The 23,007-nt window shown below is 42.4% G+C and overlaps 1 protein-coding gene across 8 annotated transcripts in view; it reads right to left on the bottom strand.

Moving 5' to 3' along the window:
- Positions 1-4,038: 4,038 nt before the first annotated feature.
- The window catches only part of LOC128698654 (uncharacterized), a 36,126-nt gene continuing 17,157 nt past the window's right edge, over positions 4,039-23,007 (bottom strand). For 4 of the 8 annotated variants that reach the window (XM_070103832.1, XM_070103834.1, XM_070103835.1 and 1 more), the window contains 6 exons: positions 19,649-19,834; positions 11,570-11,716; positions 10,117-10,347; positions 8,183-8,323; positions 6,708-6,860; positions 4,039-5,004 (listed from right to left, as the gene is read on the bottom strand). In XM_070103832.1, coding sequence (XP_069959933.1) covers positions 4,997-5,004; positions 6,708-6,860; positions 8,183-8,323; positions 10,117-10,347; positions 11,570-11,716; positions 19,649-19,834 — 866 coding nt within the window. In that variant the 3' untranslated portion in view covers positions 4,039-4,996. The remainder of the gene's footprint in view (positions 5,005-6,707; positions 6,861-8,182; positions 8,324-10,116; positions 10,348-11,569; positions 11,717-19,648; positions 19,835-23,007) is intronic. The other 4 variants (XM_070103837.1, XM_070103836.1, XM_070103838.1 and 1 more) reach the window with 4 other exon arrangements.

Here is a 23,007-nt window from a genome sequence, read left to right as displayed (position 1 = left end):
TTTGAAACAGTCAGTCCCAAACTACCTCTTCAAGGTTAATGGATTGATTACATCTACCTCTCCACTGCTTCTTGCTGTCTCTATTTGCATGGGAGGGAAGGGAAGGGGCTGGGGCAGATGGAAGAGGAACACTCGAGCCAGTAATAGCTGGCTCAAAGATTGAAAACCTGTCGACTAACACGACTGTCATCAAGGCTGCGGTGTCAACTGTATATCCCTGTAGTCGGGAGTAAAGTTCTCAATATATATACACTGAGAGACACACCTTACGGGGGTATCTAATGGTTATAATCATAATCATAATTTTTAGAGGGGTGGACCAGTAAGCCAGCGGAAGGCCTCGATCAAATGATCAAAAGCTTCAGCTCTGGGTCATCATATAAGACCAGCGTCAGGAAACACGTGTCCTGTGTCCTGACAAACCTTACCTAACCTAACACCTTTACTTAAGAAATGGACTACCTTTTTGGAAGTTGTTCTGAAGGTCACCGCTACAGCGGCCCAGTCCATGACCAGACCTCCCGGTGGATCAGAGTCTGATCACCCAGACTGTTACTGCTGGCACTAAAGAGAACAGCGCGGTAGAGGCAGCAACATTTAATAGGCTTACTGCTAAATTCAAAAACACAATCATTCATGAATTCAGCAGTCAATTCTAGGCTACAATCACTGATGGACTGAATCTTAAAACGATTTGAGAGAGCCCACAATGCAGTGAAGATACACTCCACAAGCACACACTCAGCAAGACAAATATACACACAAGCAAAAAAAAGGTCTGAAGTGACGGTGAGGTTACGGCCACTGGATATAAAAAGAAATTGACAAACAGATGGCTAAGTTACAGTGGGAGACGAGACATAAGAGAGAGAAGAAACCAATGTAATACCTCAAGGGTCACTTTTTTGGGCCCATTATCTTCTTGGTAGGGAGAAGTTATAAGTGGAGTGCCTCGTGGATCACTCTTTGAACCCCTAGTGTTCCTAATGCATGTAAATGATCTTCCTAGACCTAGAGGGAGACATTTCTATGATGTTTGTGGACGAGTCACGACTTGCAATTAGACTGAAGCCTGGAGAATGAGGGGAGGAATTAGGAGTCGAAAAAGAGTACCAAGAGGAAGAATACCAAGAGGCAGGTCAGAGGAAGAGTACCAAATAGAGATGATCGAGGAAGAGAACGTCTAAGAAGAAAACTCATGGGATTAGAAACAGAAAGACCACAGGATAAACATATCAAACATCATTCGTCTGGCACATGCTAACGTAATGTTGACGAAATACCCTAGGCTACTAATGTTATACTACTGCCCGTAAATAAGAGTCTAGTAACCACAAACTTCTGCTGAACACTCTAACACTACATTTTTAAACCTACCCCATACCTCTTCGACCCCATTGCCTATGCTCTCATTAGCCCATCTATCCTCCAATAGCTGTTTATATCTTACCCTAACTGCCTCCTCTTTTAGTTTATAAACCTTCACCTCTCTCTTCCCTGATGCTTCTGTTCTCCTTGTATCCCATCTACCTTTTACTCTCAGTGTAGCTACAACTAGAAAGTGATCTGATATATCTGTGGCCCCTCTATAAACATGTACATCCTGAAGTCTACTCAACAGTCTTTTATCTACCAATACATAATCCAACAAACTACTGTCATTTCGCCCTACATCATATCGTGTATACTTATTTATCCTCTTTTTCTTAAAATATGTATTATATATATATATATATATATATATATATATATATAGCATTATATATATATATACATATAACATCTCCCAAAATCTCTCTCTCTCCTCTGCATTCCTCTCTTCTCCAGGTGCATACACGCTTATTATGACCCACTTCTCGCATCCAACCTTTACTTTAACACACACACACACACACACACACACACACACACAAACCTCCAAGGGCACAAGGATCATGGTTCTCAGGTTATTAAATTCTTCATATTTTTGTATCCTGAGAAGAGAAGCCTGACGGACGCTGACATCACTGGGAAGACTCACTAGCCGGCCCACCTCTTAACACTTCACCTTCAACAAACTGTTAACAGTAGTAGAATAAGTGCTGTCAACGTCGACAGTCTTAAATATCCATCCATATATCCTAATATTCCAAGGTTGGGAGGAGAGCCTTCTGCTTCATTGCCTTCATTATACTAGTATAGAAGCAGTGGTACCTAGCTAATTACTGAGTTTGCTTTGCAAACCAAATAATAATTATTATTATAATTAAGAAACGCTAAACCCGTAAGGGTCACAGCGCTAGGGGTCATACAGCACCTGGGGAATGGGGTGTATTAAGGTTTGATCCGAGGAAGGTGAGGGAGAGTAGCGCCAATCTTAATGGGTAACCTAGATATACCTCGTCAAGTCTGCTACCTCTCTCTCTCTCTCACGTACCCTCATGTACTGTCATCATCCGCCCCTATACTAAGTTGCACTGGGTTGCATATGCAACCTTGAAGCAAAATCTACATTATATCATGTATGTATCTCCATACACTCACACGTACTTACACACAGTGCATATTGGAGTACTCAGCACCAGTGTGGAACCCACACCTGGTCAAACATGTCAAGAAAATAGAGAAAGTGCAAAGGTTTGCAGAAAGTCTAGTCCCGGAGCTAAGGGGTATGTCGTACGAGGAGAAGTTATAGGAACTCAACCTGACGACACCGGAGGACAAGAGAGATAGGGGAGACATGATAACGACATAAAAAGTTACCGAGAGGAATTGACAAGGAGTGGATCTAGTAGCAACCAGCGAAGAGGCGGGTCCAGGAGCTGAGACACGACCTCCGCAACAATAAACAGATGAGTATACACACACACACACACACAGGGGGGGGGGTTAATTTGGTTTAAAGCCTCTCGACTACACAAGGGTTATTATTTAGGCTTCATATAACGGGACTAAACACGGACACCCCTAACACTGATATCTATCGTAATAGACAGAAGGAATGGAGGGTTGATAATATCTATCATAATAGACAGGAGTGAGGGGTTGATAATATCTATCATAATAGACAGGAGTGAGGGGTTGATAATATCTATCATAATAGACAGGAGTGAGGGGTTGATAATATCTATCATAATAGACAGGAGTGAGGGTTGATAATATCTATCATAATAGACAGAAGTGAGGGTTGATAATATCTATCATAATAGACAGGAGTGAGGGTTGATAATATCTATCATAATAGACAGGAGTGAGGGTTGATAATATCTATCATAATAGACAGGAGTGAGGGTTGATAATATCTATCATAATAGACAGAAGTGAGGGGTTGATAATATCTATCATAATAGACAGGAGTGAGAGTTGATAATATCTATCATAATAGACAGGAGTGAGGGTTGATAATGTCTATCATAATAGACAGAAGGAATGGGTGGGGGGTCGGGGAAGTCAAGGTGAGATAAGAATTATTATTATAATCAAGGGGGAGCACTAAACCCGTAGGATTATGCAGCGGCTGTGGGGGAGATTTGGAAGGTATTCAGGCTTAATTCAGGGAACTGGAGCACAGATCCAATTCCCTAGATCAAGAGCCCCTCACTAGCATTAAGGAACCTTCTTTGAGGGGGGTGAGATAAACCTCGCAGGATATTATCCAGTAACTTATTGAGGCAATTATACGATTAATGTTTATGGACGGGAGCGCTAAGCCCGTAGGGATCATACAGGCCCTTGGGAATAAGAGGAAATGAGGTCTGATCTAAGGGAAGGGTAGCTCCACTTCCGTGGATCGAGAGACCTTCACCAGCATCAGTGCTCCTCCCTCGAGGATATTTATTCTGCTATATGTTATTCTGTATGTCACTGCATAATTATTATTGGAAAGCGTCAAACCTGTAGGGGTCATGGAAGGCAATCAGGTCTGATCCAAGAAAAGGGAAGATAACTCCATTTCCTTTGAATAAGAGCCGTTTACGAACCTCGATGACCCTCCCATTACAACCTCAGCGCTTTGCGGCAGCCATTGTTTGGTATGGGACAAAGAAAAAGGTCAATTGGTTATTTTTAAACATTTTTTTAACAACAAAACAAATGTGCTAGAAGCTTTAATTAAGTCTCATATGCAAGTAAAAATTTGATCTCCCCGCTTAGTGTTTCCATTCTTTCATTATTTTGCACTTCTGGATTCTAACCGAACCATACCACGGGTGGGGTTAGAACCCGCGATCAGTCATAAAACTCCAAACCGACGCGTTAGCCACTGGACCAGCTGGCCACAATATTGTAACCAACTGGCCCAGTGGTTAACGTGTCGGTCTGGAGTTTTATGACTCTCTGATCGCGGGTTCTAACCCCGCCAGTGGTATGGTTTGTTTACAATCGTGTCGTTACGATTTCGTGAATTCTGGATTCTACATTTAACTCTTAATTTTGAATTCCACATAAGATATGTACACCGAGAGGTGTATGACTCTCAAAGTACACACACTGAAATCACTAATCCTTATTTTAGGGACTGAAGCATTCTTGACTGGTTTTGGGATGAGGGTCATTATGGCCGCGTCCCTCCACTAAAACTATTGATCCCTAAAATGGGAATTAAGCTGTGAATATATACTTAGATGTCTAGCCCACGGTGTGTATATATACTGCCGTTTTCACATACATCGAGAGAAATACACCCTGAAAATGTGCATGATGTAAATGGTTGGTTAATGGGTTTTTTGAAACCTATCGCCTAAATAAGGGGCACTAATACTATGTCACCTTTTCACCACCAGACAAGAATCCTTTATTCCTACAATAAAAAAAAATCCTTCAGCATATATACGGTGATGGAAATACACCTCTCGGCATACATCATGAGTTGATGTAGTTGATTTTGGGGAATTTCCTGTGGTAGATATTGCCTAATGTGCTGGATTTTGAGACCAAGTCAGGATGCTGTGTAGAATGTTGGACGGATGCTGTACCGAGATGATATTTTTTTTTTCACTGGGAAGATTAATTCTGACTATCAGACTTCTGTGAGGAGGAAAAAATAGAGATTAGATATAGATACATGAGTGGATATTAACAATATTTCATGGAAAGAAAAAAAATTGAAGTTTAATTTTTAAATTTAAACCTAGTCGTTTTGAAATTAATTCCAAGTGTAAACATAAAAAAATATATATGGTAAGAATTATGGATTCGTAAACGAAAAATCTGTCAAAAATTATTTGCTCAAGGATACAGATGAATTTATTCAGCATTTTAATTATACTTTGTAGTCATTTCGATAATTTCAACACTGACATTCATGTATTTTAGCCATAATTTTGTCGTTACACCATGGAAAATTCCACACCTAGGTCTTCAAACAGGATTTATGGTTATTACGATCCAAAGATAAATTTAGTATGTTATGTAGAGGCAAACAGGTCAGATTAACAAGTTAAAGTTGATACTACTACCAAAGTTACCATTATCCATATATATATATATATGTCGTGCCGAATAGGCAGAACTTGCGATCTTGGCTTAAATAGCAACGCTCATCTTGCCATATAGGACAAGTGAAAATTTGTGTATGCAATAATTTCGCCAAAATCATTCTGAACCTAACGAAAAAAATATATTTCATTGTGTTTGTTTAGTATTAAATTATTGTAAGCAAATCTAAAATATATTTAGTTGGGTTAGGCTAAAATAAATTGTTCTTGTTATAATAAGGTTAGGTAAGTTTTCTAAGATTCTTTTGGTGCAAAATTAAAAATTTTTACATTAACATTAATGAAAAAAAAATGTCTTTAAACTTATAAGAGAAAATTTTAGAAAGGACTTAATTTTCAACGAGTTCTTGCTAATTGACCAGTTTTACATATTCGGCACGACATATATATATATATATATATATATATATATATATATATATATATATATATATATATATATATATATATATATATATATATATATATATATATATATATATATATATATATATATATATATATATATATCGAATTCCATTACAGTGTGGAAAGGTAAACAGTAGACACAATCACTAACTAAAAGCCAGTTAATGTTGACATAACTTTATTTATGTCCCTAATAATCAAGTCACAAGTTACTCTGCATTATGGTCAGGTCAGACATCAAACTTGTTACTCCTTACTAAGATTTTATTGACTTGATTGAACTAAGAACTCATCCGAAGTGTTTCTCACACTTAACGATGGCTTTAAGAGATGTAAATTCTTCAGTATTAAGTGGACTGTGCAATTTACACAGTTAAATTCTCAGCCAATAGAAAAGACGGCATTTCATGGTAACTGAAACCTAAATTTTATGGTTAAATTCTAGGTTAAGTAGGATTGCTTTTGTTTTTCATGGTTACCATACAAAAAAAAAACTTTTTTCCCTCAGAGACCAAAAATATAACTTTTCCAATTGCACATTTCACTCAGTGTTGGAGAATTTACATGATAAAAGCATACGGACCTGACTTAAATATTTACTAAATATTTAAATGGAGCCCCAAGAAGTCAATCTCTCCATTAACTTGTCAGTACTGGAGGATATTTACTGCCCCGGCCGTCATAACCTAGCGTCATCAAGCGAACGATAACTACTACAGCAAAGAATACTTACTATAGTGAATTACTCGGTAAAAAGAAAACCCACTAACAACTGGGCACTCGATGGATGATGCAGCAGTGACTGACACAGCGGAGAATACTTACTGCAGCGGCCGTCATAGTGCTTGATAAGACCAGTATAGTAGCAGGTGGCAGCTTGCAGTTTGCAGTGGTTCTGGTAGGTGGCCCCGTCGCTGCCACATACTGGAGCGTAGGTGTCGTCGCAGAGCTTATCACACACCCTGGATGTTGACGTATCTGCCGCAGGTGAAGACAACCCAACAGTTTGTGAATAAAGGGTTTATAGGACCGAATTGTTGATAAACGAGACACTTGTGCAGAAATTAGTTATCTTTACTCTGGAAACGTTTAGCCACACAGTGGCTTCTTCAGTCCAATGATAGATTATTATTATTAAAGATTAGCCGGTATTCTCCCGGCCCGGGCCTTTTCCAAGTGGTGGCCCGGCCTTGGCTCCCTCTTTAGGGAGTGTCTGAGACCTAAGTCTCCCATGGGAGGAGGCATAAGTACCTCCTCATCTTTGGGACCAACTGTCCCCAGGCCTAGCCACAAGCTAGGCCTCTCTGGTCTGCCATCCCCGCCACAAGGGGGCAAATGGGAATGACAGTCTTATGAGCTAAAGGCTCGGGCTCAGGCACCTACCCTACCCTAGAAGGGTTAGGCGTGGTATCGATCGTCCAATGATAGACTGAACACATCGACTCCAGGCTGAGGGACTGATTACCTCAAACTACTACTCATCTTCTACCTTTCTCTGCAGTGGACTGAAGAAACCACTGTGGCGCGAAACATTTCCAGAATATACTCATATGTTGTACAAGTGTCTTATTTATCAACCCAGCAGTTACCACGGGTGTCTCACAGCATTATCATCAATGTCATATCTGTCTTCACTACAATAACATATTTTCTTCGTTGTAGTTATTATCTCACTCCTAACTTTATTAATCAGTCTATGTCAGTCCAATTATGGCTGAAGACTTTCTATTTTTATTGTAAGGGAGTGTTTTGTTCGTTAGGAAACAGAATAAGTGTCTCCTGACAAGGAGATTAAACCACTTGTCTCCTGACAAGTGGTTAAGTATCAGCCGGCTTACCAGAGCTGGTTTTCACACCCCATTAATAACAAACTTCACTACCCAACAGTGTCTTAAGATACAGAAGAAATACAACCTAAATTTTAAAGGGGTGGAGGGGCAAGACAGCGGAAGGCCTCGGTAAAATAACCAAAATCTCCAGTTACGGGTCATCAAATGACTAAGACCTGCATCTGGCGATAACTGTCAAGTTTCCTGACGAATCTTACCTAACCTAAGATATAAAGAAAAGACTCACCTGACACACGAGGCCTCTGTGCACTTACCACTGAAGACTCGCCCAAGAGATAAGGTCTTAGTGCACCAGCAACTGGATTCCAACTAGATGACTTACCATTTGAGCCACTGGAGACCTATTTACATTACTAGCTAATGTTAGGGTTGAAGGACAGATTATTTTTAAATCAATACAGCGTAAATTTGCAAAGCTGGGTACTTTTATTAAGGGAACTGAAGACTTACTGCAGACGCCGCTGGCAAGTCTCCCTACAGAGCTGTCTTTACAACGTGCCACAGCCAAGAAGCAGTCGTTCTGGTATGTGACATTGTTAGTTCCACACACTGGTTCTCTGTCTTTGTAACACGCGATGCTGCAGTCTTTGGCTAGAAGACGTAAAGAAGGAAAATATTCTTACAATTGCCCGTGATTTTTATGATCGTCATGAAAAAGAGGAAAGTGTTTATTTCTTTATTATAAATATTTTTGGGGAAGCTAGGATCAGTAAGGACAAAATGTGGGGTAGAATGCTCAAAATTTTGAGAAGAGTTTAAGATGAGGCAAATGTAAGTCGGGTTATGATATTAGGTGACCTATCGATTTAATAAAGTTAAGTGGCCCATCTCTCTTGAGTTCATAGTTCATAATGAATTCATGTAGTCTGTGTTTAAAAGAGTGTGTGAAGCAATGCGTGAGTGCTCCCACTTTTGTTATGAAGTTTGTTTATGTTGATTGCTTGATGAGGGTGATGGGTGACATTAGTCTGGTCAAGATCTGGGTTAACGTCGCAGTCCTCGTTTACCTTTCTGTGAGAATTTGATCTTGGAAACCGTTGAGCTCTGCGAAACTAAACGTCAGTTAAATTTATATCAGTGATGGTCGTTTGTGTTAGAGTCGACTTTGTTATTATTATTATTATTATTATTATTATTATTAAATATTAGCCGGTATTCTCCCGGCCCGGGCCTTTTCCAAGTGGTGGCCCGGCCTTGGCTCCCTCTTTAGGGAGTGTCTGAGACCTAAGTCTCCCATGGGAGGAGGCACAAGTACCTCCTCATCTTCGGGACCAACTGTCCCCAGGCCTAGCCACAAGCTAGGCCTCTCTGGTCTGCCATCCCCGCCCCAAGGAGGCAAATGGGAATGACAGTCTTGTGAGCTAAAGGCTCGGGCTCAGGCACCTACCCTACCCTAGAAGGGTTAGGCATGGTGTCATCAGTCGACTTTGTATGTAGACCTTACCTGGAATCACTTTCGTTTACGTTATGAGCTGAACTGTTGACATTCATTCAATGGTTTGTTCTGGGGTGTCGTGACTGTCTGGTAAAGTTGAGATGTCGCATTTAATTAGTTTCAGTCCTCGGTGTTAAGATGGATTTATTCACAAAGCCTGGTTACAGATTAGATGAATAAAGTCATTGGTGTTGTTGACAATACTACATAAGTGTACCCTCCCCTTCTCCTCGGTAATTTTGGACAGATTGAATTCAGGACTAATCGAAGTCCTATTCGTTTTACATAAACTCACAAGAATAAACGAGCATCACGATAAGCTTACTTGCCGATACTAAGTCTTAGCAAAATACTAACCAGATGGACTGATTAATAACTTCAATGTTGATTACTTACCTTTGTGCATCTTCTGATTTTCGTTAGAGTGACACTAAGGGTTCTTTTGTTGGGAAGTGGAACTTGAATCCCCTAGACGGTAATACTGTTTATGGTAAAGGGAATCATCTTTGGAATACGTAACAGCTTCATTCCACATAGTTTAATCTCTATATTTCAGCAATCTTCTTTTAATGAACAGTGTTGTGTCCGACTGCATAAGCTCCTTCCGCTTTCTGTAGCAATGATATCTAAAACTCGTCAGAATGCCTTGTTTGAGCCTTCTTGCAGTGTCTTGGTACTTTTCACAGTAAGAGGAAATGGGGTGCTAGAGTGCTGTAGTAGGAACTCATTATTATCTAATAGAGTTTCACATTTTTCATACTGTTCAATGTGGCTTATTCTTATAAGTAAAATACATCACTACATGGACAAGCCTTAATAAACTATTATAATTATTGCTAATATAAGTGTTATTACTGTTGTTAATACTTTTAGTAATAGCATTAGTATTATATCAGGTCTTTCTTGGACCCTAACACCCCATGCACAAATCCCCAGCACCAACACTCACTACAGACTCCATCACTTCTCTTGACCAAGGTAGGGTTGTTGGTCCTGCACCTCGCCAGGTTCAACCTGCAATCTGAACCATAAACGACTCCATCTGAGCCACACACTGGCCGGAAACCTGGCGTACAGGTGTCGAGGCAGGAAACTGCGGAAACGATGATGGCTGGTTGACCCAAGGTGGGCAGGAAAGGTTTTGTGCCTGAGATGATGGTGGGCAAACTCGACGACACCGCTGCGTGGACACAAACATGAAATTTTTTGGGGCACTATTTGGGAGGAAGACACGTCTTTGTACCGTTACCATTTAGGAAAAAGTCATTTCCTTTTTGACACTAACACGGCTTGTGTGTTATCATTTAGGATATCGTATATGCTGTTTTAGGACTTTTGCACTAAGATGAATGTTTTAGGACAGTTTTCGAGGGAGGAAGTTCTTAAGTTTCCCCACTAAAAATTTATTATTTTTGAAGTTGTATTTTTTTTGTCATGAGGATGGGGGGTATGTTGTCATAAGAAACGTGATTTTTTTTTACTCAGTCCTTGGTCGTGTGTGAATAACTGCTGTATATGTGAAGAGAGGACTGTTAATAAATCTTGAGATACTGGTACCCCGAGTTTCGAACAGATCAAAACTCAAGCAATTATGTAAGTGTATTTTTGTAAGTGCTTTTGCAAGTGTATTTTTGGGGGTCTGAAACAGACTAATCTAATTTACATTATTCCTTATGAGAACAAATTCGTTCAGTAACGGCATTCGAACAGCATTCTGGAACGAATTATGGCCGAAATTCGAGGTACCACTTAAAAAATTATATACTTAACAGTTGGGCACATCTCTAATGGAATCCTGGAGATAAAAAATACAAGATGGAACCACAGGGAAGAGTTTGTGTATATAACTACAGATCTAAAGTTATAAAAAAAATTATCATCAAGTTTTTTCTTTGTCAGAAAGCGGAAAAATGTCTCCTAACTCGTTTTTACCAAATGATTATTCATTTAGGTTAAACAATGGCTGTAGAATTTTTAAAAAATCAATATTGACTGATGCTTCGCATCACCTTCCCCCCCTCAAAAAAATATATAAAATTATTTAAAAGTTATACAGATTTTTGATATGCAAATTTTTACTGCATCCAGACAAACCTAGGAACCTCATTTAACCTGTGTTATTTAAATAATTCAAAATAGCTTTTATTTTTTAAAATTTTGCTTAATTTTAATTGTATATATATCATCATAATATTTTTTTTAAAGTGTTGGAGGGGTAAGCCAGAAGAAGGCCTCGGTCAGATGACCAAAAGCTCCAGCTGTGAGTCATCATATAACTAAGGCCCGCGTCAAGAAACACTTTTCCTGTGTCCTAACAAACCTAACTTAATTTCAATTATTTTTTCCCCTTTTGCAGTGAGTATCTTGGGGTTGCTTCCGGAGAGATAAGGTTGTCTGCTCACCACAGATTCCTTCACTTCGCTGTCCAATAGTGGAGTTGACGCAGCTAGCAATGGAGAGTTCACACTTGTTGTTGTAAGTTACCCCGTTGGTCCCACACACAGGCTGGTAAGTCTCCCCGCAGTCTTTCTGGCAATTCTTGTCACCCTCTGATAAAGGAAAGTTACGAGGTTACCTTTCAGATAAGTTATATATATATTTTTCAACAGTTTCAACACGTCAGCCGTCTCCCACCGAGGCAGGTGACCCAAAAAAAAAACACTTTCACTATCATTCACACAATTACTGTCTTTGCAAAGGCGCCCAGATACAACAGTTCAGATGTCACTCCAAGCAGCCAATATCCCAAACCCCTCCTTTGAAGCGCAGGCACTGTACTTCCCACCTTCAGGACTCAAGTCCGGCTAACCAGTTTCCCTGAACCCCTTCACAAAATATTACCCTGCTCACACTCCAACAGCTCGTCAAATCCTAAAAACCATTCGTCTCCATTAACTCCTATCAAACACGTTCACTCATGCCTGATGTATGTCCAAGCCCCTTGCACATAAAAACCTCTTTTACCCTCTCCTTCCATCCACATATATATAATATATATATATATATAAATATATATATATATATATATATATATATATATATATATATATATATATATATATATATATATATATATATGTATATATATATATATATATGTATATATATATATATATATATATATATATATATATATATATATATATATATATATATATATATATATATATATATATATAACGTAATGAATGGAGGTACTGTAGCAGGAAAGGCCTTGTCCTCGTAAAATGCAGTTTTTTTAGTGAAACAATCGCCATAATTAGGATCCACGAAAAAAACATTCTTGTCCAGATAAAGTAAACAGAAACTGTGATCAGTTACAAATAGTAAAATATGATAAAATATAAGATACTAAAAAAAACTGAATCTGCTGTCCTAATAAGGGTTGAGCCGAAATTGATCCTGCTACACAGTAGACTGATCGAGGTTAACTAAATGAGAAATCTAATACAATGGGTAATGTCTATTTTTTATGTAAATAACCGAGCTACTGAAGTGTGGTCATTAAGCTCAGGTCTGTATTAAGGAGCTCAATTATTATTATTATAATCAAAAAGAAGCGCTAAGCCACAAGGACTATACAGCGCTGCAGGGCAGGAAGGAAGTGAGGGCATCAGGTGGCAAAAGGGAGATGGATGAGCAACAGGTTATGGATAACAGCGGGGCAGTGGATGGTGAAAGGGTAAAGGGCAGCAAGAGACTGAACCAGAAAGGGCTGAGGGGAGTGCGAAAAGTATCATCAGAGTTTGTGGAGTAAATCAGTCGTTGTCAAGAAGTCAATGAGAGAGTCAGGATTAAAGGAGGGTCCATCAGCAAGAAGGGAAGGTAAAGAGAGAGTAGTAGAACGAAGACGACGTTGGAGGTAAATTCTGCGTGCTCGTTGATAGAGAGGGCAGTCTAACAGAATGTGGCTAATCGATACTGGAACTTGACACTGCTCACAGAGAGGAACAGGGTGCCTCTCCATGAGATACCCATGAGTAAGACGAGTGTGGCCAATGCGAAGGCGGGAGAGAGTGGTCTCCCAACTTCGGCACTGATGACAAGAAGACGGCCAGTAACCTATGCTCGGTTTAATAGAATGAAGTTTGTTACCTAGCAGAGTTGACCAACGTTGTTGCCAACGGTTGCGAAGGTGGGTAGCTATTGCAGCAAAATAGTCCAGAAATGGAACACCTCGATAGGAAATTGGTAGGTCATATACTGCTGACCGCGCAGCAGTGTCTGCCTGTTCATTGCCCTGTACGTCGACATGACCAGGGACCCAACAAAAAACAATATCTTTATGTTTGGTAGAGATACGGCGTAGCCAAAGTTGGATACGGAGAACTAGGGGATGAGATGTATCAAATTTTCGTATAGCCTGTAGAGCACTAAGGGAGTCTGAGACTACTACAAATGATGACACAGGCATAGATGCGATACGAATAAGTGCTGCAAGAATGGCATACAGTTCAGCAGTAAAAATGCTAGCTGAAGATAGTAAATGCCCTCGTACGACGCTGTCCGGAAACACTGCTGCGAATCCGACGCCGTCTGAAGACTTAGAGCCATCTGTGTACACAGCGGTGGCATGAGAATGGGAGTGGAAGTGATCAAGAAAAAGAGAGCGGGAAGCCACCGTAGGCAGTTGAGCTTTCGAGCAAGGGAGTGAGAAAGAACAGACCCGAACAGCTGGAACTTCCCAGGGGGGTAGGGAAAAGTGAGATGCTACATGAACATATAAAGGTGGTAACTGAAGGGAAGACAAGAGTGAATGTAGGCGAAGAGAAAAGGGACGGAGCAAACAGGGGCGGCGAACGAATAAAGAATGTCTACTAATATCGGTGACCATTCTATAAATGGAAGGATTGTGTAGATCGTGAGAGCGTACATAGTAACGAAGGCAATGGGCATCACGGCGATCAGACAAGGATGGAACATTTGCTTCTGTATAGAGGCTCTCAACAGGGGAAGAGCGAAAAGCACCAAGGCACAAACGTAAGCCTTGGTGATGGATAGAGTTAAGGCTAGAGAGAGTAGCAGGAGAGGCCGCGGAATAAATCTGGTCACCATAATCGAGTTTCGATAAAACGAGGGCTGAATGTAGGCGAAGCAGAGTTCGACGATCAGCTCCCCAGGAAAGATGAGCAAGGGTTTTAAGAAGGTTTAGCCGGCTGTGACAAGTTGCCTTCAGAGAGGTAATGTGAGGTTTCCAGGTTAACCGACGGTCAAAGAGAAGGCCTAGAAACCTGACTGTATCACGTTCGGGGATACGGGAGCCATAGAGATACAAAGGATGATCGGAGATAACAGAGCGTCTAGTGAAAGTAATTTGGTGAGTTTTGGTACTTGAAAATTTAAACCCATGTGTGGTGGCCCAAGCGGAAACACGGTCGACCGCATGCTGGAGAGAAACTGCAATAAGGTGACAGTCAGCGCCTGCACAAGCAATAGCGCAGTCATCAACATAGAGTGATGACCAAATATTGGGTGGAAGAACAGAGGCCAAATCATTTATAGCAAGGAGAAAAAGTGTTGTGCTTAGAACACATCCCTGAGGGACACCTTCAGCTTGGACGAAGTCCGGGGAAAGAACATTATTGACTCGAACACGGAAATGTCTGTCAGTTAAAAAGTTCTTAAGGAAGGATGGTAGATTGCCTCGGAGGCCTAAGGAATGGGCCTGGGCCAAAATATTATACCTCCAAGTTGTGTCATATGCCTTCTCAAGGTCAAAAAATATGGCAATAACTGAGTGATTATTCGCAAAGGCATTACGAACATACGTATCCAAGCGTAGTAAGGGGTCTATGGTAGAACGACCCTTACGAAAGCCATATTGACTAGCGGAGAGACTGTTGTGAGTCTCTAAATACCACATGAAACGTCGATTTACGAGGCGTTCCATCACTTTGCAAACTGCACTTGTAAGAGCGATGGGGCGATAGTGGGAGGCATCATGTCCTGTAGTACCCGGTTTGCGGAAAGGGAGAACAATGGCAGATTTCCACAGCTGGGGAAGAACTCCTTGTGCCCAAATAAGATTGAAGAGGTGTAAGAGGACTACAAGGGCTGACCGATGTAAATGTTGTAACATACGAATATGAATGTCATCAGGCCCAGCTGCCGATGATCGGCAAGCTGAGAGCGTTGCCTCCAGTTCTTGAAGTGTAAAAGGCACATTATACTGTTCTTCTCCGAGAGAAGAAAAGTCCAAGGGTACTAACTCTCTGGCAGACTTTGAGGAAAGAAACGAGGGGCATAGATGGAGCCCTCGGGAAATACGGACCAGATGTGTGCCAAGTTCAATGGCAACGTCGAGAGGGTTTGCTATATCAACACCAGTGACCCGTAGAACAGGAGCCGGGTCAGGAGAGTATTTACCACTCAATTTCCTCACTTTTTTCCAGACTGCACTCATAGAAGAAGCAGAGGTGATGGTGGAAACATAGTCTCGCCAACAAGTGCGTTTAGCTTCACGGATGACACGGCGAGTGATCGCACGCTTCTGCTTAAAATCAACAAGTCTCTCAGCGGTTCTATTGTACCGGTACCTGCCCCATGCAGCACGTTTCAAACGTACTGCACGAGCACAAGCAGGAGACCACCAAGGCACGCACTTCTGAGAATGCCTGCCTGAGGTTTGGGGTATAGAATGAGAAGCTGCGGTATAAACTGATGTCGAGAAGATGTGTAGGAGCTCATCAATGGAGGATGAAGAAGGAACCTCACTAAAAGCAGTGAGGTGTGAGTAAAGATCCCAATTTGCCCGATCAAATTGCCAGCGAGGGCTACGGAAAGGTGGTGAATAGGAAGGAGAAGTAAGAATGATCGGAAAATGATCGCTGTCATGTAAGTCTGGTAGAACAGACCAGGTGAAGTCTAGTGCAGTGGAGGAAGAGCAGACTGATAGATCGATGCAAGAGAGAGTATGAGTACGAGGATCAAAATGGGTGGGAGTACCCGTATTTAAAACATGGAGGGGGTGAGAGGCAAGAAAAGCCTCCAACTGAATGCCACGTGAGTCACAATGAGACCCCCCCCAGAGGAAATGGTGGGCATTAAAATCACCAAGTAACAGAAGTGGTGGTGGTAAGGATGAAACAAGAAAGGCAAAGTCTGGGATAGAAAATGCTCGAGAAGGAGAGAGATATAAAGAACATATTGTAAACCACTTATTCAAGTGGATACGGGCTGCAGTGTAATGCAGCGAGGTATGGACAAATAGTTGACAGTACGGAATATCATTGCGTAGAAGAAGGGCACTTTCATTAAAGGTCCCATCTGAGAAAGGATCCGAAGAATACAATAAATTATAGCCTGAGATAGGTTGGAAAACAGCCGAGTGTAATTTTGGTTCTTGTAAGCAAGCACCAACAGGGGAAAACCTGGAAAGCAACATCTGAAGCTCACCCCGATTACCCCTGAGGCCGCGGATATTCCACTGTAAATAGGCCATGATTGGCGATGAAGAAAATATCAGGAATCTGTAGGTAAAGGCACCTACGGACTAGAGGGGTTAGAAAAGTCAACGTGTGGTGGCATTGGAAGATGTTCAAGTAGCGATGGAACGGAGCGTTGCGAAGAATGGGGTTGTGAAGATGGAGGAGAGGGAAGAGAAGGAACAGGAAGTGAATCAGTGTCCATTGAAGGTTTAGTCTCTGCAATATATTCTGAAATGGCTTCAAGTGTTTCTGAATTCAAAGATGTATGGGAGACCATATTGGAGATAGGAGGAGGAGGGTGAGTAAAGATTGGGACAGTAATGGACTGTACCAAAGTAGAGGGGGAGGGAAAAGTGTAAGGGACTGGAGATGAAGTGTGGGGGGGGACAGAAGAGGCAGAAACCTGGGAGGTGACAGAAGAGGGAGAAACTTGGGAGGGGACGGGGGTGGAAGGCATAGTACGAGGAGGAGGGTGAATCTCCACACTTGTAATAGAGCCAGAGAGAGGGGAAGAACTAGGTACAGAGACTGGAAAGGTAAAGTGTGGAGGCGGAAGAAGGGAAGGAAGGGGCAAAGAAGATTTGAGCAATGTGGATTTTTTGGACTTCTGAGTAAAGGGGCGATTGGTATTAGGTGTCGTACGAGGTCTTGTCGATACTGGGGCTTGTGAGGAAGGACGCGAAGATGTGAGAACAGACTGAGTTGTAGTCGGGACGTCAGAGCCAAGGACAGCAAAAGGATTAGATGCCGTAGTGGCTATGGGAGGGGTAACAACAGAGGAGGCTGCAGAAGATGGGACCCCAGAAGTGGGGGGACGTTTGGAAACACGAGAATAAGAAACACGGGGTAGTCTCCCTTGGAGGCGGAGATGAGTAACTGCCATAGCATAAGGGAGACCTTCTGCCTCTTTGAGGCAACGGATTTCACGTTCATTTAAGTAGACCTGGCAACGGCGGGAGTACGAAGGGTGAGCTTCATTACAATTAAGGCAAGATGGAGGTTGACTGCAAGATGTATTAGAATGGTCGTCGGCACCACAGACTGGGCATTCGGCCATAGATCTGCAATATTTCGCTGGGTGACCAAAACGCCAGCAATTTCTACATTGTTGCGGTGTAGGTATCACCTTTCGAACTTGTAACCGATGTCCCGCGACATATACAGAGGACGGGAGTTCTCGGCTGTCAAAAGTTAAACGAGCCACATTGCAAGGGTAACGTCTCCGCCCCCGGGCAGGAAGGACATAAGTGTCTACTTTGAGGATTGGGAGATCCTGGAGTTCCAGTTGTTCAAAAATGTCATTGCCACATGACTGGAAATTCTGTTGGACTATGGTATGGGGCAGAATGACAGTACCACTACAAGAATTGAGAGAAAGATGTTTTTCAATAGTGATAGGAGTAGTATCGATATTCGAAAGGAGAGAAAGATCATGAGCTTGGGTAGCATTCTGGACAGTGACGATGCGCGTACCGCTCTTGAGAGCGTGAAATGAAATATCTCTGCCAACATGACGCAGGAGCGCTTTGGCAATACTATGGTCAGAAAGGTAGGCAGAAGAAGAAGTTGGTCTTAAAGTAAAGAATTTAGTCCATTGTGTGGTCCGAAACTGAGCGTGGAGAGGGAGTGCTTGACGTGTCGGTCGTTTCCGAGTAGAATGGGAAGGTAACGACGGAGCATCATCAGGAGATTGACGTTGGCATTTAGGAGTAGGACCGGAGTTGGTCCGGCATGAAATGGGTGGGCGATTCGAAAATTGCCGTACCGTAGAGGGAGAAGCCGGAAGCATAGTCAAAGGAGAGCGGAGTTCAGACAAATCGAAGGAGTCAGTCGAAGCCTCGGTACCTGAAGCGGGTGAGGAAACAGCACCAGCAAGAGGTACAGGGGCATCAGGAGTGTCCGAAGAGTGGTCTAAACACAAGGCAGGGTCAGAATGGGGTGCGGTATCAAGAAGGGGCCCGGGGGTAGTGGTTTCATGGACTAGGGCTGCCATGGTTAGGTTACTCCTTTGCTTTTTGTTTTTAAGAAAAAAAAAGAAAGAAGAAAAGAAAAGAAAAATAAAAAAAAGAATAAAAAAAGGGGGGAGCGGGGAGGAATAGTTCCCAGGAGGAATGAAAGGGCCGGAAATCTCCCTCCGCGCCCAAGAGGACTCGACACCGCTAGTAGCGCAGATGCAGCATGGAACCCGTGCCATACCCTACCCTTCATGCCAGTAAACCAGCAATCCGGGATAGCAACCTCACATCTGCCGAGCTACCTCGGTGGACAAAAGAGAGGGCGGCCGGATATCCGCCACAAAGCATACCTCCTTCAGCCACCACCCCCGGAATCCGAAAGGTGGCTTCCAGAGATACACCCGTCGCCCAAAAGACACCCAAAGCTACTCCGGGATACCGGAGAGGGATCGGGACATCCCTAGGCAATCCAGATTCCACGGCAAACTACGCCACCGCCAAGAAACCTCAACGGAATGGGATGGACCCCGGTGTCCTTTCCCCTACCTAGGAACTAGCGCGCCTGTGGGAGAAATCACGAAGGCTAAAAAGAGGAAGGGCAAAAGGGAGGGGTGAGGAGGAGGAGGAGGAATGGAAAAAGGGGAGGATGGGGAGGATGGGATAGGGGAGGGGAGAATGGGGGGTAATTAGGTTCGGTCTGAGGAAGAAGCCCGACAGGGCTAATTCCTCAGACCAAGAGCCTCTTCACCACGCCAAGGAGCCCCCCTTGAAGAGGTAAGGAGCTCAAACCTAAGCACTTATCCCCTCTAGGATAAGCTACTGAGGCTTTGTTTAATGCATCCATAGTTAGATCCTTATAATATCACAAACAACCATCACCACCATTATTTTTGGGTAGTGAAGATGTTTAGATATCACATCTTATGATATAATGTATAATCTGTGAATCAGCTAAAATTTTCGACCAATGCTCAGAAAAGCACAAATGAGCTTGTCATAATGAGGCTAATACTCGCATCAGGAGAAATATTTACCCATTACACTGATAAACAGAGTGCTCCTACCTAGGATAACCCTTCATCTCTGCTACCTCACTTACCACAAGCACCGTCTGCAACTAGTACGAATCCTGTTCCTCCTGCTGTGCGGTCCTTGCAGCTTTCAGCCTCCAGGATACACTTGTTGTTATAGGTCCTGCCGTTACTGGCACAGACTGGCATGTATATCTTGGCACATTCTTCACGACACCGAGTTGATCCACTTGATGTTGATGGCACAGAGGCAGCTAATGAGTAAAGTTTTGTTTTATTTAGCAAATTTTGATAGTGACACCGCTATCCTGTTCTAAATGATGACTACATGTTGGGAACGCTCGCAATGTGCAGTCTTTCCGTTCTTTATGAGTCACGTTGTGTGAGTACCAGTAGTGTGTATTCTATATGAGTTGATAATGCAGGAACATGCTATAAAAAGGTTTGAGCTTGCTACTATCTGCAGCTCACAAGACTGCCATCCCCACGAGCCCCTTTGGGGCGGGGCAGATGGTAGACCAGAGGCCTAGCTTCTCCCTTCGAGCCCCGTGAGGACGGGGACTGTGGCTAGGCCTGGGGACACTTGGTCCCAAAGATTTTTTTTTTTTTTTTTTTTTTTTATATTTTATTTAAAACATTACAATACAAGGTGGAAAGTATATTAAAAGGTACACATAATGAGTTAAATCACAAATTCCCAATTCACCCTTACAAAAATGATTACAACAGACAAAAGTGTTCTGACACCCTAATACCACACACCATATACACCCAGTTATACCAGTTATATACCTGTGAAGGCTGAAACTTTTGACACAATTTCACCCCCCCCTCCCGCAAAATATAACCATCACCAACCTGACTGCATCTTAACTTAACATTAAAGGATACATAGGAATTACACTATCATGAGTGATGCAGTAACATCTTAGACACAAAATATTAATAACAATTAAATGGGATACTTGTCATTACTTAACACAATGACACCTCAACCTGGTGAAAGAAAACCCCAAAAGCTAAATTTTCTAAGAAGGTTGCAATATTGAATGTCAACTCTCAAAGGCAACTTATGTGCAGTCTTAGCATGTAAACCCTATTCATGCAACATAGTATATAAATAAGACTGTATATTATGAAAAACATCACAGAATACAAAGGTATAAAGTATAAACCCCAGCCATGTAGCGGCTACACACAAAAATTCCACATACTTCCCTAACACAGACAAAAAAAAACAAAATTTTTGTGACAACTGCACCTAAACACAACTCACATCATATGACTTATGACTGCTATGTACATAGATAACAACATAATAATATGACTTAAGACTGCTATGTACATAGATAACATAATAAATCTAATTTGAATGGATCACAGTTGATCAATCAGCCTTCACATATCAGGCGTTAGAGAATAATTCTCATAGTACAAGTCCAACTTGCATGTAGTCCCATCTCGCTACATACAATAATATGCGTATTATCTACACATAATACTAACACACTGGACAAGCAACTGTCCATCACTTCCAATCAATATGCTGCCCTACCCTCGCTATGCACAGTGATGTAGGCAACCCCCCCCCCTTGAATACCTTATCCATCATCACTACTACCTTGAAGGAACAGGAGTACTATATGAATAGTGTATAGTCCATGTCACACAAAAAAACTGGCCAGCTCCACAGGTGCCAGCACCCGTGGTTCACATATTCACTCACGCATCATTCATCCAACACTCACGCAAACATTTGTTGTCATCCATTACCAGGGAGGCGACCCTGTTTTCACCCATGACTTCCCTACCCCAGCAACACTTTCCAATCGTACCCTCCCCTCCCTCGTATATTACAAGTCTAATAAAACCTGTAACGTAAGTTGCCTATATCCCTCTGAAAAATCCTTCACCCACCTCCTCCCATAAATTTCCTTATTTCTGCATACCGTTTTATAGAACGTTACCGCTAACACCCTCCTCTTCACCTCAGTAACCTGTTTCCCCCGCAATCCCCACACTATATAGATATAATCTGCCATAATGTATCCCACAGCTCTGATTACACTTTCCTCCCAACCCCCCACGTCGAGACTTAATGCTCTCAATACAGAAATTCCTTTACCTCCTATCCTATTTATCACCCTATTTAGCCACCCCTTGACACTCCTCAGTCCATCACAAAAATATACTACATGAAAAGCCGACTCCTCCCCACCACATATCCCACACTCCCCCCCGTCAACGACTCGTCTATCCCGTAGAACCACACCCGACGGTAAAATGCCGTGCAGAAAACGATACATGACATCCCGAACACGAGGTTGCAACCTCATCCTACTCAACCTATTCCATATACTTCCCCATGCATACATGGGGAAAATTCCCTCTACAGGCGCTACAACCCTCCCGGCTAACAATCTACACAACCTACCTATTTTAACCTTTGCTGGCTCTCGATCCCACGCCAGAGCCCTCAACACAGTTTCACACTCATGCAACTCAACTCCTGTATACATCCGTTGCAATCTGTTATGGATCCTGGCCAAACCCCCCCCACCCACACTTTCCCTCATCACCTCCCTTTTAATGAAGACACATTTGACCCTCCGCTTTAAGTCCAGCAATCCCAGCCCCCCCTTACTTACAGGTAACATTACCACATCCCTTTTAATCTAATCACAGCTCGAACCCCACAAGAATTTAAAAACCTTCCTAAGTATGTTCGTTATTGCTGGCCCAGTTAATGGGAACACGGCTGCCACGTGCCATACTTTGCTATACAGTAAGATATTAATAGCAATGGCACGCTGCACAAGGGTCAAATGATAAGGTCGCAATGCACCCAAGCGTCCCTGAATCCTTTCTACCATCCTAATCGAGTTTTCCGTGCGTGCCACAGTTAGATCGTCTGCATAAATCAGACCGCAAATTTTTAACGAAGTCACCTGCCTCCCCACAACTGCACTACCCCAATCAACCCTATCGGCCCAAGCCCCTAACCCCATAACCATGGATTTATCTGAATTTACCCTCATACCAGTTGCCCCTGCGAACATTTTTACTACCCCGTCTAATGTGTCCATTGACATCCCCTCCCTGATCAGAACAGTTGTATCATCCACATACCCAATTAAAACTGGCCAAACCCTCGCAACCGCACACCCTGGTCCCTCTACGTGACACATACGCTGCTCCACCAATCTATAAAAGGGGTCCTGTATGCACGCAAACAATAATTGTGACATAGGACACCCCTGCCTAATTCCCCTACCCATTACAATCTTCTCACCCAATCGACCATTAATCTGTACCCTCGCTATTGCACCTCCATACAACGCCTCAACCCAACCCACTATTTCATCCCCAAACCCCTGACCCCTGAGGATGGCTTTTAATGCTTTCCTATCCACTCTATCGTATGCCC

The sequence above is a fragment of the Cherax quadricarinatus genome, chromosome 88 (assembly GCF_038502225.1).
Source record: "Cherax quadricarinatus isolate ZL_2023a chromosome 88, ASM3850222v1, whole genome shotgun sequence".
In the NCBI taxonomy this organism is placed as follows: Eukaryota; Metazoa; Arthropoda; class Malacostraca; order Decapoda; family Parastacidae; genus Cherax; species Cherax quadricarinatus.
This window is presented reverse-complemented; position numbering and strand designations above follow the sequence as displayed.